The 16,136-nt window shown below is 31.5% G+C and overlaps 1 protein-coding gene across 1 annotated transcript; it reads right to left on the bottom strand.

The window, feature by feature from the left end:
- Positions 1 to 2,582: 2,582 nt before the first annotated feature.
- Positions 2,583 to 6,683, bottom strand: LOC111632420 (carnitine O-palmitoyltransferase 1, muscle isoform-like). Its single transcript, XM_023376834.1, has 2 exons — positions 6,217 to 6,683; positions 2,583 to 2,862 (listed from the first exon to the last, which is right to left on the bottom strand). Exons 1-2 carry the CDS (start codon positions 6,463 to 6,465, stop codon positions 2,773 to 2,775), a joined length of 339 nt encoding a protein of 112 aa, XP_023232602.1. The 5' UTR covers positions 6,466 to 6,683; the 3' UTR covers positions 2,583 to 2,772.
- Positions 6,684 to 16,136: the final 9,453 nt, after the last annotated feature.

The following is a 16,136-nucleotide window of genomic DNA, read 5'->3' as shown; positions in this document are numbered from 1 at the left end:
AATACAAATAATTTTTACACACCTCAGAACATTTCTGTTTGAAAAATCTTTATTCACCTGACGACAACAGATATAAGTTTGTCGAAAGTGCTAGTGTTAAAAACAGGTAATAATGCCAAACTCATGCTCAAACTCTGTCCTGATATACAATATTTGGCATGAGTACCAAGCTATTTTATTGTAAAAGTTGTGGTAATGTCATCAGTATGGAGAAGAATTGGGGAGAAGGGAAGATAGCATATATGGCATTAATAAAAAACATCTGTAAATTCAAACTCTGAAATTATTAAAATGCCCAGTGAATACAAGGGAAATGTTTTGTTCTTAGATTTATTACCCCAAAAATGTTCTGAAGTCAAAGTAATGAAGATAAGACTCCAGTTAGAATTAGGTAAGGTAGAGGCAGAAAGAGAGAGAGAAAGAGAAAGAGAGAGAGAAAGAAAGAGCTAAATACAAGGTCAAAGTTGTAATTAGAGATTTGGAAATCAGAAAAACTAAGGAATTAGAACTAGCAAAAATAGAAACAGGGAACTGACTAGACAAATAGTTTGAATATGAAAGAGAACAGACACAATTTGGCATGAGAAATGCAATTATTGATGCCTACAGAAGTGAAGATGATAGTTCAGCTCAAAAAGTGACATGGGTGGTGCCTATAATGCTGGACAAGGAAGCTGAAATTCCCTCATGGTGTAAAACAGTAGGGATTGTGTTTGAAACCTATAGAGTGCCTTATGATTTGAGAGGACATAATACCTAGCAAATAGGCCCAGTGTAGCTCGGGCAAAAGTAACAATAGGGAAGATTAAAATTATTACGTTATATTTAGAGGATTTGATCCCGAGATCTCGAAAATCGGGATTCCGGGATCCCGACCACTTTTCAGTCCCAAAACTTTCGGGATTAAGTTTTCTTAATCCCGAGATTTTCGGGATTGACATCATTTTAAAAAAAGTTGCAAAATAGACTGCATGAAGCAAAACGTTCAGTGCCAGTGCTTTTAACAGAATTGCTTGCCTATCATTTTAATATAAATACAACAAATTTTATTCCAAGCAAGCAGCAGAAATTAACCTAGCGGGCTTGCGATGCTTGCTTGGAATAAAACTTCTTGTATTTTCAACTAAAATGATAGGCAAGCAGTTCTCACTGGGTTACTTGGTAATATACTTCATTTTTGTATTTTTGAATTTTCGCGGGCGCCAATCGATTTTCTGGCGCAGTCGAGAGCACTACTCAGTGCGTTTTACCTGTCAATGTGTCAGCCATCTTGTTTTGCCAGTGTGGTTAATATAGACCCGACGCCTCTCGCTTAGGGGGGTCGACCTTAGGTGAAAAGGTTACGACCCCCGCCTTGCCCGTGATCTGTCAGGATGATGCGAGAAAGTCTTTTTACGTTTGGGAGTAGTGGTTTGCTGGATGCTGAGAGACTCACACAGAGACCGAATTTACAAAATTAACGTGTTTATTTTTAGAAAGGCATGCTTACAATGATCGAAACAATCGGGATTGTAGCCTTTACTCCTACAATCCCGATCTGTGTCGACCGGACTGTTTTCTTCCAACCTCCCCGTGTCCTCGAAGCTATAACTAGAACGGGCTTATAAGTATTTACTAACGATTCCTCCAACTTCCATCAAACCTAAACGCGTTTTCTCAGCAGCTGCATATATGTGCAACAAATTGAGAAGCAGACTTGGTGATGAGACACAGGATGCGTTGTTATTTCTCAGATCATATTTTCGCAATTCAAATTAGAATGTTCCTATTAGATTAGTTTTCTTTATATTTAAGAAAAATGTGACTGATTAATATTATTTTTAAATACTTTTTGCTAAGAAACTTACTTTACTACCTACTTACTAGGTTGTTATATGAAAGTAGTCTATTTAGTCGATGTTAAGAGAGATTTTTGTTAATTTTCAACGTTTATTTGCATAGTTTGTTACATAAAGGTTTTTTCAATTTATGTGAGTTTAAAGAGATCTCAGTGATGCTTAAAAAAATAAATTTAACATGAAACAGTGATTTCAAGTCTGGTTAGTCTGACTAAGTCTGATTAGTTAGAGTGATTAAATTAACTAGGTGTATATCATAAAATACGTTGATTTTTGTCTAAATTTTGATTTTTGATTTCTGTAAGATTTTCTTATTTTTTATTAACCCTCAATACCAAAATAATCCCGGGATCGAATAAGTATAATCCCGATATCCCGGGATTAGAAATAAGGACCGGGATCGAATTCCCTAGTTACATTCAACCTTTCCCTTTTCACAGAATGCAAGAATTGGGTCCCCCTGTTTCCGGACTGATTAGAGAATTTTACATGGGTCTAAAAATATGTTCAATTTCCGCAAAAACGAAAAATCTGCATCTGCATCTTGCACTTCGCTTTCTCTTAAAACTTCCATTGTTACTTAGCACTTCCATTGTTGACACTTCCATTGTTGATGGAAGTGTTAAGCCTTAATCCTGTCCCTCTCCCTGTGGGGAGGAATTTCGAAAAATCCCTTCTTCGTGTGCATTCTCGTAACGTACCCTAACTGTGTACCAAATTTCAACTTTTAACACCTAACCATTTGGGCTCTGCGCTTATTATTATTATTATTATTATCAACTCGTCTCGATTATATATATAGATATACAGTTTACATCTGAATTGATATTTTCTCATTATAATGCTTTTATGTTTCTTTTATAGATGTCAAAATTCTGGCTATCCAACTAAAGAAGTTAATTGCAGCATTTATAATTATTTAGAATATAAACACTTACCACCAGTCACTGACATAATTTTGAGAAATCCATGATTTAATAACTAATATATTTTGTAGTTTAGGAGCCAGAGTATTTTTAAATTCCTAAAATAAAAAGTATTTTGATAAATAAATTTAGTATTTATTACAATTCAATTACATAAATTAAAGCTGATTTCAATAAATTAAAAATAGTAATAATGTTGTTTAATAAACAGATAATACCATTCTAATTTTTAAAACTGTTTCATATTAATTGGTATTTTATGATTAATTTCCAGAATTTAGAAAGGATACTTAATGAAACATTAAACACCTTCCATCACTGAAAAATGTTTATTTAATAAAACACTAACATTTTCAGCCTCATGAAATAGGCCATCCTCAGGTGTAAATGAGTTCAAACGTATTTTAAAACTGTAACGAAAGTGTTTAATGTTTCATTAAGTGTTTTAAAAAATACTGACTTTGATATTTAGTTATTTAGGAAGGATATTTTCATTTCAACCATGGGTAAGATGATAGAGTTAGGCCAGGGGTCGGCAACCTTTTGAGTCAGAAGAGCCAAAAATTACAATTTACAAAATTTCAAAGTTTTTAAAGAGCCACAAAATTTTTTCTTGCCAACAATAAATAAAACTCGCATAAATAAAGTTTTTTGTTTAAAAAAACTAATCTATTTATTCAGAATTGTCTTGCGTCAAAAGTTAATTAAACCTCATAGAAACATCTGATGACGGCATCATTCGAGAGCTTCCGACGGACTGACGACAGTGACGACACGTGTCACGGGGGAGAGGTGCGATGAAAAGCGAGTACAAGTGGCTGAGAGATAGAATCGGTGCCGAATCCTCATTAATCGATTCAGAACGATTTTTAAATGTTTTTTTTTTTGTAAAATAAATAATATTTGCGTATGGAACTAAAGAGCCGCAGCTTCACATCCAAAGAGCCGCATGTGGCTCGCGAGCCGCAGGTTGCTGACCCGAGTTAGGCAATAGACAGTAAACTAATTTAATCAAACAAAAATCAGATTTATTAACAAAATTTAAAATAAAATCATAAGATGAAATATATGCAAACATAGATATATGAAATTAAAGACATATAATTCTCAACTATATCTTAGAGTTCCTTCTTACAAAAAGAAGAAATTAAAAATCTGATCAAAATCCAATCTACTAGGCCATGTGGCATGTGTAATGGATTTATGTGGCCCACGATTGATCTTTCAATATTAGCTACTCAAGTCAGAATGAATTGGTGAAAAATTCTAGTGCCTAAAAAAAAAATCAACAACTCGCTAGAGTTAACCATTCATTACAAATCTCGTAAGTACAGAGGAGAGTGTTGATAAAGCACGATAATGTTAAAAATGTATCTGTAACCTCTATCTACAATTTAGTCTCTATGGGGCGACACCACAATGAGATCTCGCACCACCTCAAAACCTTCCTAGGGCAGCCTCTGGTTCGGCCTGTGAAGAAAGTTCTCTTTCCAATTCGGCCCGGGGGCAAAAACTATTGGCCACCCCTATACTAGGTCAAAATTAATATTTTATATTTAACAGAGAGTTTAAATAACTCCATTGTACATAACTTATTACATTGATATTTCATTCTTCTTCACTTGAGATTTTAGGATGAATTTCTTTTAATTGTCAATTTTCTGTATCCTGTCAAACTTCATGGAAGGTCTTGACAAGATACAGAAAAGAGGAGTGGTGGGAAACACAAGGCTATGAGGGAGTTTCTTTGTGTGAGAATCCAGATTTCAACATAAATAATTTAATGTCGTAACATAAACTTTGTCAAGTATCTGTCAACTTTCACACCTGGGAGTATATCCTCTGTTAAGTTCCCAGTGTCAATAAAGACACTTTCATGTGACCTTCCATTGGGACACCTTTCTTCTCTAGCAGACTTGATGTGCTACCAATCCTTGTTTGGATTCAACGAAATGACATACAAACAAAAGAAAGGTGTCCCAATGGGAGATCCCATGTCAGGACTCATTTCGAACTAGTAATACGTAAACTCAAAAAAAACATCTTCAGAGATTTCACATAGGACATTATAATCTACAAACATTATGTCAATGACGTGTTTATAATTTGGAAAGATAACCAACAAATTGAAGAATTTTTACTTGCAATCAATAGTAATGATCATGGGTTAAAACTAAAACTAGAACAGAAAAACAATACTAATCTCCATTTTTTGGACATTGATATAAAATTTAAACAAGGAAATGTACAAACAGCAGTGTATTTAAAACCCACGCATGCTCCCATATATATACCATCGTGGTCCAATGATCCATATAAGTACAAGTTATCAGCATTTAAGGCACTTATTAAAAAAGCATTCTTATATTGCACCAACATTCAAGACAGTCTTATGGAGATTGGTAAAATTAAAAGAATTGCAACAAATTTAGGCTACAAAACCACCACAATAGAAGGCCTGGTCAAAAGTTACAGACAACATAAAGGCAAAAAAGATACTAAAGTATTGGGTTGTTCGGATAGTAATTTCGTTTTTTTACCACTAGACAGATTAGTCTTATTTTTCCCGCCATTTTCATTCTAAACCGTATTATCATTATATATTTTGACAGCTAGCATTTTAAGATTTATTTGTAAAAAATTTTGTTTGATTTTGTGCAATTGTTTATTTTTGCATGTAGTTTCTAGAAACGTAGTAAGTATTGGAATTTTGTATGTATGAAGTATGCATAACAGCCATCAGTCAAATGGTGTCAAATGCCTTCCTGTAATTTATGTATAGTATGTGTAGGTTTTTGTGTTATTTATACATTTTTCACAGAATAACTGAATCTATTAGTAGTAGTTCTTTGTATTAAAATGAGGTTTCTATAATAACCTTGTAGTTGATCTGAAGAATGCTCTAATGTTCAATATCAAAAAGTGAATAAGTCAGTATATAAGACCTATATAATTTTACTACTCCATAAACTACTATTTACTACTATAATTTTACTTGCTTTGGACTGGAATATTGTCTGCAAATGGGTATTAAACAATAGATACAACTAAACTGTCTGACAAGTTCATAGAAATCCAATAATTAGGTCACCTTGGATAGAATAAATATTAAAATTCAAGTTAAGGAAGTTGAAAGTAATATAAATCAGTATTAGGGGACCATGAAAACCTTTCTTGCAGAAAATTCAAATTAAGGAAATTCAAGTTGGAGATATTAATTAAATTCCTATGCTATTCCATTGAGACCTATGAAGTGCTTCATTTTCTTTGAGTTAAAGAAATATTCAAATTACAGAAATTTGAGTTAGAGAAGTTTTATGGTAAGCCATATAACATCTAAGTTATTAAAGAGTTATTATTATTAAATTACTAAAATAATAACTTATTAAATAAATAATAAATTACTTCACAAATATAGATTTTTGTAATATTTCAATCATATTTATAATTACTTTAGCTTGTTTCTCTATCTCTTGAAATTCTTCTTCAGTACAAACCGCTTTCAATGATTCTAATAATCTTTGAATTGTATCATTAATTGCAGGAACTGGCATTCGGGGTAGAGATCTCTGGCAACTATATAAAGAAGGTTGATAGCCACTAATAAGTCTAACCACTGCACACCATAAAAGTGTAAGCTTTGAACTAGCATGTAATGGTTCATCTGTAAAAACAAAAAATAACACTAACATTGTATACATATATGTAAAATTTTAAATTATAATTATGGATATTGGATTGTATGAATAAATATATAAAATTTAGGATTAAATTATAATCATTTCTTTATTATTTAATTCTCATTAAAAATTATTTCCAAATGATCTGTCAGATTATCTATCAGCAGGGCCAGCCCAAGAAAAACAGTGAGGTTTGGTGCAAAGTTCTCATGCAGGCCTTTTAATAATTAAAAAAAAAGTTTTGAACAACAAAATAATATTTTAATGATAAACATACCATCCATTAAATAGATTAGTGAAAATTACTTAAATTATCAAAAAATAAAATGATCAAGTTTTAAATTTTGCAAGAGTTGGATCATGCAGGATCGTGGGGGTTTTGCACCAGCACACTGTTCACACTATCCTCTGACCAATCTTGTCTATCAGGCTATATTAAGGCTAAAAACCAGTTAGACAAATCATTTTGGCTAAAGGTAGGCAGTTAAGTTGCCATTTCTTGATAAATTTAATAATTAGAATTAAATTAAAATTAATTTTAAATTTAGAATATTCTGGAAGAAAAGAATTAACCTGAAGTGTCACTCAAATCCACAACTCCTGCTTACTGAGTAAATGCATTGCTAGTTATACCTGAACCTCTGTCTTACCATTAATTCCAGCTCTATTAACTAATTTAGATATAACAATACTGGTCATTTGCAGCACTGACTGAGGATGACTTAGCACACATGACCCTCTATGGTTTTCAGACAACATTTTTATTCTGGCATAATATATTTGTATATAAACAACTACCTGATATATTGCCAAATAATCTGCCAGATTTGTCGCACTGTATTACAGATAATAATAATTAGAAAAAAATTAGTTTGGCTAGAAGTAAGTAATTAAGCTACTATCACTTGATAGATTTAACAATCAGAAATTAAATTATTCTTTTCTTCCAGAACACTAAATTTAAAATTAATTTAATTCTAATTATTAATTTCTCAAGAAATGAAGGCATAACCACCTACCTCTAGCCAAATTTATTTGTATCTAATTATAATTAATATAGCCCAATAGATAATTGGAAGATTATTTGGCAATATAAATAGATTGAGTAGTTGTTTACTATGTATATAAAATTTATTTATTGAATTTCACATTGAATTTTTATTTTAATAACTACAATTCATATAAGAAAATTACTCACTTAACATGCCAACAAAGCTTGTTTCTGTAAGAAAAATGTTTTCACTGCTTATAAAAAATTCTCATGTTTTCTAATATTTGATGAAATATGCAGTTCATTATGCCCACTTCATCAAATACTATACATTTATTTTATAATTTCCCCTATAATTTTTATTATTATTAATGATTATTGTTTTGTTTAAGAAATATTGACTTCCTAAACAATTCAGTGATTTCTTTATTTAAAAGAAAATGCCAAGTTTCATAATTGTCTATGATGATTATTGCATGTAGAACTGAGAAATCCACAAAAACATTAGTCAACCAAATATTTTCTATTAATTATAGTTATCTAATGATAAATAAAGTACCCACTACTGCTTTTTCAGGTTATCAAAAGTTAATTTATAAAAAAAAAAAAACAAAAAAGTGACTCCTTTTGAGCAATCATCAGTTTAGCATTTCAAAGCTTAGAGACTACTATATTCCAAGAACAGATTATGGAATGTTATCTAATAATTGTTTATTATTATATTAAATCACTTCTTTCTAACTTTTAAACCTTAAAATAAAAGAATAAAAACAACTTTATAAGAAGAAAGGAAAAATTATTATTTTAACGTTTGAAGAAAAACAACAGTATGTAATGTAAAAGAGAAGAAATACTCAGTAGAAAGTAATCTCAGTTTTAACTCACAATCAGTTTTCTAATAAGAAAAAATATAAGTCAGAAAGAGGAGACAGGAAAAGAAAGCAACAAACTAAAAATATTTCAAAATAGTTCAAGCAAAGTTATAATTTGGCTAATTATGTGTTTGTTATGGTTTAAAATAAGAAAATTTGGATGAGAGAAAGACAAAAGGACATCTGACGATAATACTAACCTTCAGTTAATCTCTATCTAAAGGTTTGAGTGCGGTTGAACAGTGAGGACGTGCTAAACTGAGCTCCTGGATCTCGTGCAGTTTCTCTTGGGATTTATCTGATATAGTAAAGTGTGTAATATCGTTCGACTCAGGATTACGCAAGGATTAAGATGACATCAAGAATGTAAACGTGGGCCAAGAATTTTGAAAGTTACAGAAGTCCGAGAATCAGGACTTTTCGGGACCAAATATCTGGATGGTGGTGGTCATTTTACCGGAAATTCATACCGGATCTTGTGGACAACTGAACTGTGAGTACTTTGTGAGATTTTGGGAGTCCTAGGACCAGTGGTTTTCGAGATTTTGCCATTTTTATCTTTTTTCTGGCATAGTAAACACTAGTATTGTGTTTTATTCCAAAGACACAATATTAGTGTTTACTACGCCAGAATTATAAAACAGGACAGGGTTTCAAAACAACAAATTTATCTTCTTTATCGTCGGGTCTCGGCGGGCCCCATTGGGTCCCACATTCTCCATCAGTCAACCTAATTATCATATTTAGGAAGTGGACTGTTTCAGTAACTGTTTCTGTAAATTTGTGTACTGTAGTCATGCTAGTTTTTAAGAGCGGCCCTTTGTATAGTTAATAATATAGAGGTAAATTATGAGTTATCACTTTTGTAATTAAGATTAGTTATTCAATAAATGCTTTGTTATTTTGTTAAACCTGTTGCCTGTCATTTAAAGGATGCCTGCCAGCTTTCCAGCACACTCCCCACTCGATTTGCCCTCCTAAGCCATCTGAAAAATCCGAGACCGGTCTTTGAGGACTTGTGCCGGGTAAGTAGTCATTAGGGATTGTCCCAGTGACCCTCAGCTTGTCTCACAAAAGTGATGTTATGAATATTTCAGGATGAAAGGATGGGTTTGTTGCATACAAAGGACTAAACTTTAAAGACTGTATAATGCAAGATGGCAGTGTGATGCCATTCCATGATGTAATTTGGGGTTCTTTGTTCTTATTTGCATTTATGTTCTGCTTCTTGAAGGTTCATTTACGTGCATATAGCATCATATGCTCCAAATCAAATTATATATATATATATATATTGCTATTTTGTTTTATAGAGATAGTGTCAGTATTGTCATATTTATTAATTAATTAATTAATGTATTTTTGGAAAATTAGTTTTTTGAGGTTCTGTTAAATTATAGTCATTATCAGTAATGACTAATTAATGCACAGTTTTTTTATTTATATCTACTGTGATCAGAAACTAATGCATTACTACATTAATGTAAAATGATATTATGAACTAATTGTAATATATACAATTATGCATAATATTTAGTATCAGTGGTGTGAAAATATTGGTTTATTTGTTATATTAAAATATTTAAATTAAATACTGAACTTTTAAAATGTAAATATATTTTTATAAGGAATATTTGTGTAATAATTTTATTTTTATATTGTATTTTTAATTAATTTTTATTAAAAAGAGAATTTTAACAATTGTATTTTTATAATTAATCAAACTGTGTACTTCTAATTGTTAATTGTTTGTATTATTAAGTTAACGATATATTCATTGCATTTTTACATACTGTACATGTATTTAACATTTTTGGTTATAATTGTTAAAAGTTATATATTGAAAAGACTAATATTTTTATATTTAATTGCAAAATAAAAAGTTTTTAAAAAATTCGTAAGTAATTACATTACATTAATATTTTAAATTGTATGCTTTATGATAATTTATTCTATTGTAATACAAAATTTAAAAAAAATAACATACAGGGTAGTCATAAAATAACTTGATGAATTAACAATGATATTGGGAATGTTGAAAGAGAGGAATCTGTTGAAACTTTTGCAGGATAAATACAAGGTGACATGCACTCGCAATACATGAAAACAGTGGTAGAACACAACAGTTATGGTTGATATAGGCATGATGGAAAACAGCATAATGCATTGAAATGGTATGTGTAAAATGAAAAACAAGAGATATGATGTTTGAACAACGGAAAGCAGGTGAGCTAATAACAAGTATTACAAGTATTAGAAGACCAGTACACATTTGTGGATGAAGCGGCAGCATTTTAGCTGAAGCTTGCTGTAATGTCAGCTTGCAGGGTCTAAAAGCATCTGTTGAGCAGAATTCAAGAAAGCATGCATTTTCACCAGTGGCGTGCCGTCCTTGGAAGCCGTGGAAGCCCTGCTTCCTTATATTTTCTAAAATATGAAAATATTTGCACAATACAGTTGTCCCTCGATAATCCAACAGGTCTGGGACCAAAGGTGTGTTGGATTACAAAAAGTGTCCGGATTACCGAAAATAATTACATATTTCGCATTGTTTTGCTAGCAGTAACTTACAATATTCTCTACTCCAACTGTTCGAACAGAACTGTTCACATAAAACACACGAAATGTGTGTCATCGAGTAAGAATTGGATGGGGAGATTCACATCGCGACATGCTTCTGTGCAAGCAGACACGTNAGAATATGAAATTGATAATGTATTTTGATGTTTCAATACTTTTTAATTTTCGGCTCTTTTCACCCTATGAACACTAAGAGGGCCTTTTTCATTGTTGGTATGGCCAGACCCACAACAGAGGTAATTGGATAGAAAGGTAGGGCCTGACATATCTGGGACTTACCACAAAAAATATTCCTAAGATTGTTCACCCAAAATCAATCCCAGGACTCCTATAGTAATAGGTTGATGCCTTAACTGCCCTGGCCATCCAGCCAAAGATGTTTCAATTTTTAAATGTTTAAATTTTCTAATTTGTTTAACTGAATGTTAAGCTTTGAAAATAAAATGATGTGAATTTATGACAGTCTATGATTATAAACCTTAAAATTTGAAAATTATACTGTAGTATCTATTTATAAAACAAATATATAAGTGCATATTTATTAAAAATAAATTTTTAGCGATTAGTTATAATGAGATAGACTGACTGCTCCTCACTCTCAACATCAAAACCAAACTCACTGGAGATGAGAGAAAATGATGATTAAGGATGATGCTAATAAATTTTTATAATTCTTCAAGATTAATTCATTCACTTTATTACATTTGAAAATTATAGTATTTCATTGTCTTAACATATAATTTCAAATAGCTCAAAAATATCTCTGTACAAAGAAAAATCATTAAATATTTATAACCATAGAACAAAAAGGAAGATTATACAGGTAACCCCCGTATAACATGGCACTTCTATAGCACGGATTCACTCTAACATGGTTCGAGAATTGGTACAATCCCCGTATAACATGGTACTGTTATAGCACGAATTCACTCTGACACGGTTCGAGAATTGGGTGAAAACCTCATACAACATGAAATGTAATAAATTTTTACATACTTAAGTAATAATAGTTCACGAAAATTATTATTTTCGTGAACTATTAATACTTAAGTATGTAAATTTTATTTTCCTTCTGTCGATACATGTGGTCCTTCTCGAAACTTGTTTCAATGTTGCCAGATCGCGTCGCTTCTGCTTCTGTTGTTGCCAGATGTTTTTCCCTTATTCCATACTTGCTTTATTTTTCATAAGTGCATAGCACCATATAAGGAAATTTATAAAGATCTTTTAACTAGAAGCAAGCAAATTTACATACTTTTTGCAAAAGGTAAAGCATGGATCTGAAGATAATGCAGAAAAATACTTAGAAGATAAGGATAACTTTCCAAAAATAAAATGCTCTCTGTTAACAGTGCTTTTAGTGATGACGAAGAAAACATTGTTTAATTTATATTATTATGTATCACTTAAGAAAATTTTAATAAAGATGTTTATCTTAATTATGAAAATATAATAGCATGTTTTTTTAATTTTTGGAACCTATCTCTCCTTTTCGTACTAGTTCTTTGTTTCGTATAACACGGATTCGCATAACACGGCAATTTTTTGGAACGTAACTACTGTGTTATACGGGGGTTACCTGTACAAATTTCAATTTAAGATAATATGTATTGTAAAATATTAATAATAAACAATTTGTTAGAATAATCAAAGCACACCAAAACTGATGTATTTAACAAGAATACTAGATGAATATTATATACAGGACACATCTAAACAGAACAAGAGTCAAAGATTACCAATATGACACCAGAAACACACTATAGCAGTGAATTCCAACTGGTGAGGCATGCCTCCCTTGGAAGGCACAGAATATCTTCAAGGAAAGCACGAGCAAATGTGTGCAATGCTAATTAGTGTGTGACTGAAGATAAGTGTATGTGAAAAAAATGACACTCCTCCAAACACAATGCGACAGCCCTCCACAAGTACATAATGTTTTTCCATCACTCTCTCATTTCCCTCATTTAGCTTCTTGTTTGAACATACTAAAATGTTATTTCAGCAATCTAATAGTACTGTTTTGCCAAACTTACACAACTTGTGTATATTATAACACTCTTATTCTTTTTAAGTACTTTTAACAAATTGCATTTCAAACTCTTATCATCCCTCTTCAGTTGTTGTTAAAATACTAAAATACTCTCAGACAAAAAACTAACACACGTAAACTGGAACAATATACTACAAACAACAATTAACACCTCAATACCACTTCCAGCAGTTAAAAGATTTTAATAATCTAACGTTTTCGGCCGTCTTTTAGAGGCCCTCCTCAGGATGAAACATTAAAAAACAGTTCTATCTTTTGAATACTCTCTAATTTGTTTTCCATCATCATGCATAACGTTTGTTAAAAATGTTTCCATATACAGTAAAACCTGTCTATGGCTACCACCCACGGTTCCTTCAAAAAGTGGTCTTTTAGACAGGTGGTCGTACAATACAGGTGGTGCTGTAATACCGTATTTCCGTACATATTTTGTGCACTTTTTAGCCATTTCTACTAAGAAAAACTCGAGGTGAGCAAATATAAGTGAATTTTTTCAACACTAAGGCTATATTGGTATCATATTTTATTCTTATAGGATAACTCGATTTACGGAAGTCATCATGATTTTATAAGACAGATTTAACACCAATATTTTAAAGATTAATACAATAGTCGCATATTCTCGATTATAATGCACACTTTGTTTTGTCCGACTTAATTAACTCAACTCGGTTGTTTTCGTTCACTCCCCAGTTACATGTATTACGTCATCGATATACAAGCACGTTGTATCTCTATATCACTTTGGTTTTGGTATTCGTTAGTTTAATCTTATCTTAACTTTAAAAATACTGTATTTCTTAATATTTAATATTTTCTTAAGTACAATAAGAAAAATTATTAAATAATAATAAAACGATTTTATTATTTTTTCTCATTGTACGATTTCATTACATTCCGCGATTGTCATTGTGGAATCAAAAAAGGAAGGTTGCCTGTAAAACTGAGTTTTGCATTAATGAGTTTATTGTTTTTTAAATATTTTGCGTGCAAAAATGACTTGGATATTATTTTCCTTAAAATATCGGGGAAATAAGGTAGGTTGCAGAAGTAGGTTGCACAGAAACTATTTATTGCACATGTACTGTACATGAGCTTCAAAATAAATAAATAGATAAGTAAATAAAAATAAATTTTATCAAACATGAGATCAGCTGATTAATTGTATCGTGTACAATATATTATACCGTCAAGGAAAATACTGTAGGTTTACGGTAAAATAAATTTCATTTTTCAAAAGTTAAACTTCGCCGCTAATTGCTGTTGTTATAACTTTAATATGATCTTCTAACGACAGCACTTTGCGTTTCTTTCGTTTATCGGACAATTTCGAACAAACTGAAATGAATTTCCTTTGTTGCTAGACTAATTCATTAACACCTGAACCTAATTTCAAGGATGGAGAAGTGCCCGAGATGGGTTTGAATGAGAGTTTAGACTAATTCATTATATTAGGAGGAGAAAACGTTGTTGAACAATAGTTTAGACCAGATTTATTTGCAAAAGTGGTCGCTTATTACAGTTGTTGTATGTTGTTTTGGACCAAAAATCGATGCCCGCGGTCGCGTTACACAGGTGGTCATTTAATACAGGTAACTTATACGAAGACTATGGATAAACTATTCGGTGCCAGAAATTTTTGCCCGTTTTGACAGGTGCCCGTCGAATGCAGGTGGTTGCCTAAGCAGTTTTTACTGTATTCTACTTAATCTACTAACTAAACAAAATGAATTGTTTCGATATTTAAAATGCACTGCTATTTGAAGAGAACTATGAATAATGCAGAATCTGTAGTCCAAAGTGAACCTAGCAATAGTAGCATGATTATTACTGATAACACAAGTATTACCTCTGATAAAGGAAAGAAAAAGCACAGACAATATGACACAAGTTATGTCAAGTTTGGATTTTCTTGTTTTTGTAGCAAATCTGGCATTCAACAGCTTCAGTGTGTCATTTGTTTTCAAGTTCCCACCAATGACAGTCCTAGACCTGCAAAGTTTGAAAGATCCGGAAACAGTGCATGAAGGTTATGTATATAACGATCACAAGTTTTTTTGTTCAAAAAGAGATGGAATTGAAACAGCAGAAGACTATAATGTCAAAAGATGCCAAAGGTTTGATAGAGATAACTAAATAAATTTGTTTTATTATTTCAAATTTACTGTATCGCAGAGTGTTGAAAGCTTCTTATATAGCAGCTATGATAATCACTAAATGTAAGAAATCACACACTATTGCTGAGAATTTGTTGCTTCCAGCAACTGTAGAAATATGTTGTATTATACGCAACTGCAAAGGCATTACGAACTATTCCACTGTTAAATAATACAGTTTCACAGCTTAATGCGAGGAATGACCTGCATGTGAGAATGACAGAACCAAACATCAATTGTTTGTGCAATTCAAAACAAGCTCAAATTTCACATTGAAGTTTACAGTTTATGAAGATATTCAAAACGTTTTTTTAATTTACATTATTATAACTTTATTCAGAAGAAATGAACTCCTGGTTATACAGATATTACCCATTTTATTTGTGCATAGTGTGTAGGTAGGTATATCTGTAGATTTTAACAGTTAAATTATATTTTTGCTTCATATTTTTAATCAAATCTTACCAGTATCATTTAATTTGTAATGAAAAAAAAGAAATACTTAATACAAAACAATAAACACTGTGCACATGCGAAGGGAGCTGCCATTGTGACAAGCCCTGATGGAGGAGGAATACTGTAGAAAAGGTTGGAAACCATTGCTCTGTAGTACACTCAACATTTGCAACACAGGAGGATGCCAAGTTCTGGGGTGAGGCACAAATCAGATCCACCAAGCAAGGCTGAAATTATTGAAATTAACAAACAAGGCATGGGTGGAAACTACATAAATCGTTGAAACAGACTATCAAGTGCATAGAGGATGATGGATATATCACTGGAATGTCAATTCTCATCAGGTACTACCCTTAACCACATTATATTGTTTAGTATACTATATGTATGTATGTATGTATGTATGTATGCATGCATGCATAATGTTATTGTTTATTGATACAAATTTGTTTAACCTTTATTTACATCTGTAAATACTCTACATTTTCTGTTTATTTTTTGGTTAAATTGGTACTCAATGGTTAAATATTTAGAATGTTAAGTCAATTTTATATTTAAATATTATATTGAATCAATTCAAAATG

Source organism: Centruroides sculpturatus, unplaced genomic scaffold, assembly GCF_000671375.1.
Source record: "Centruroides sculpturatus isolate CEXI.00-Female unplaced genomic scaffold, Cexi_2.0 scaffold803, whole genome shotgun sequence".
NCBI lineage: Eukaryota > Metazoa > Arthropoda > Arachnida > Scorpiones > Buthidae > Centruroides > Centruroides sculpturatus.
This window is presented reverse-complemented; position numbering and strand designations above follow the sequence as displayed.

Excerpts from the sequence above, each read along its gene's own strand:
- LOC111632420 (XM_023376834.1), bottom strand. The coding sequence starts at position 6,465 with ATGTATACAATGTTAGTGTTATTTTTTGTTTTTACAGATGAACCATTA. Across the intron at positions 2,863-6,216 it reads AGATAGAGAAACAAGCTAAA|GAATTTAAAAATACTCTGGC; the intron begins GTAATTATAAAT and ends TTTTTATTTTAG.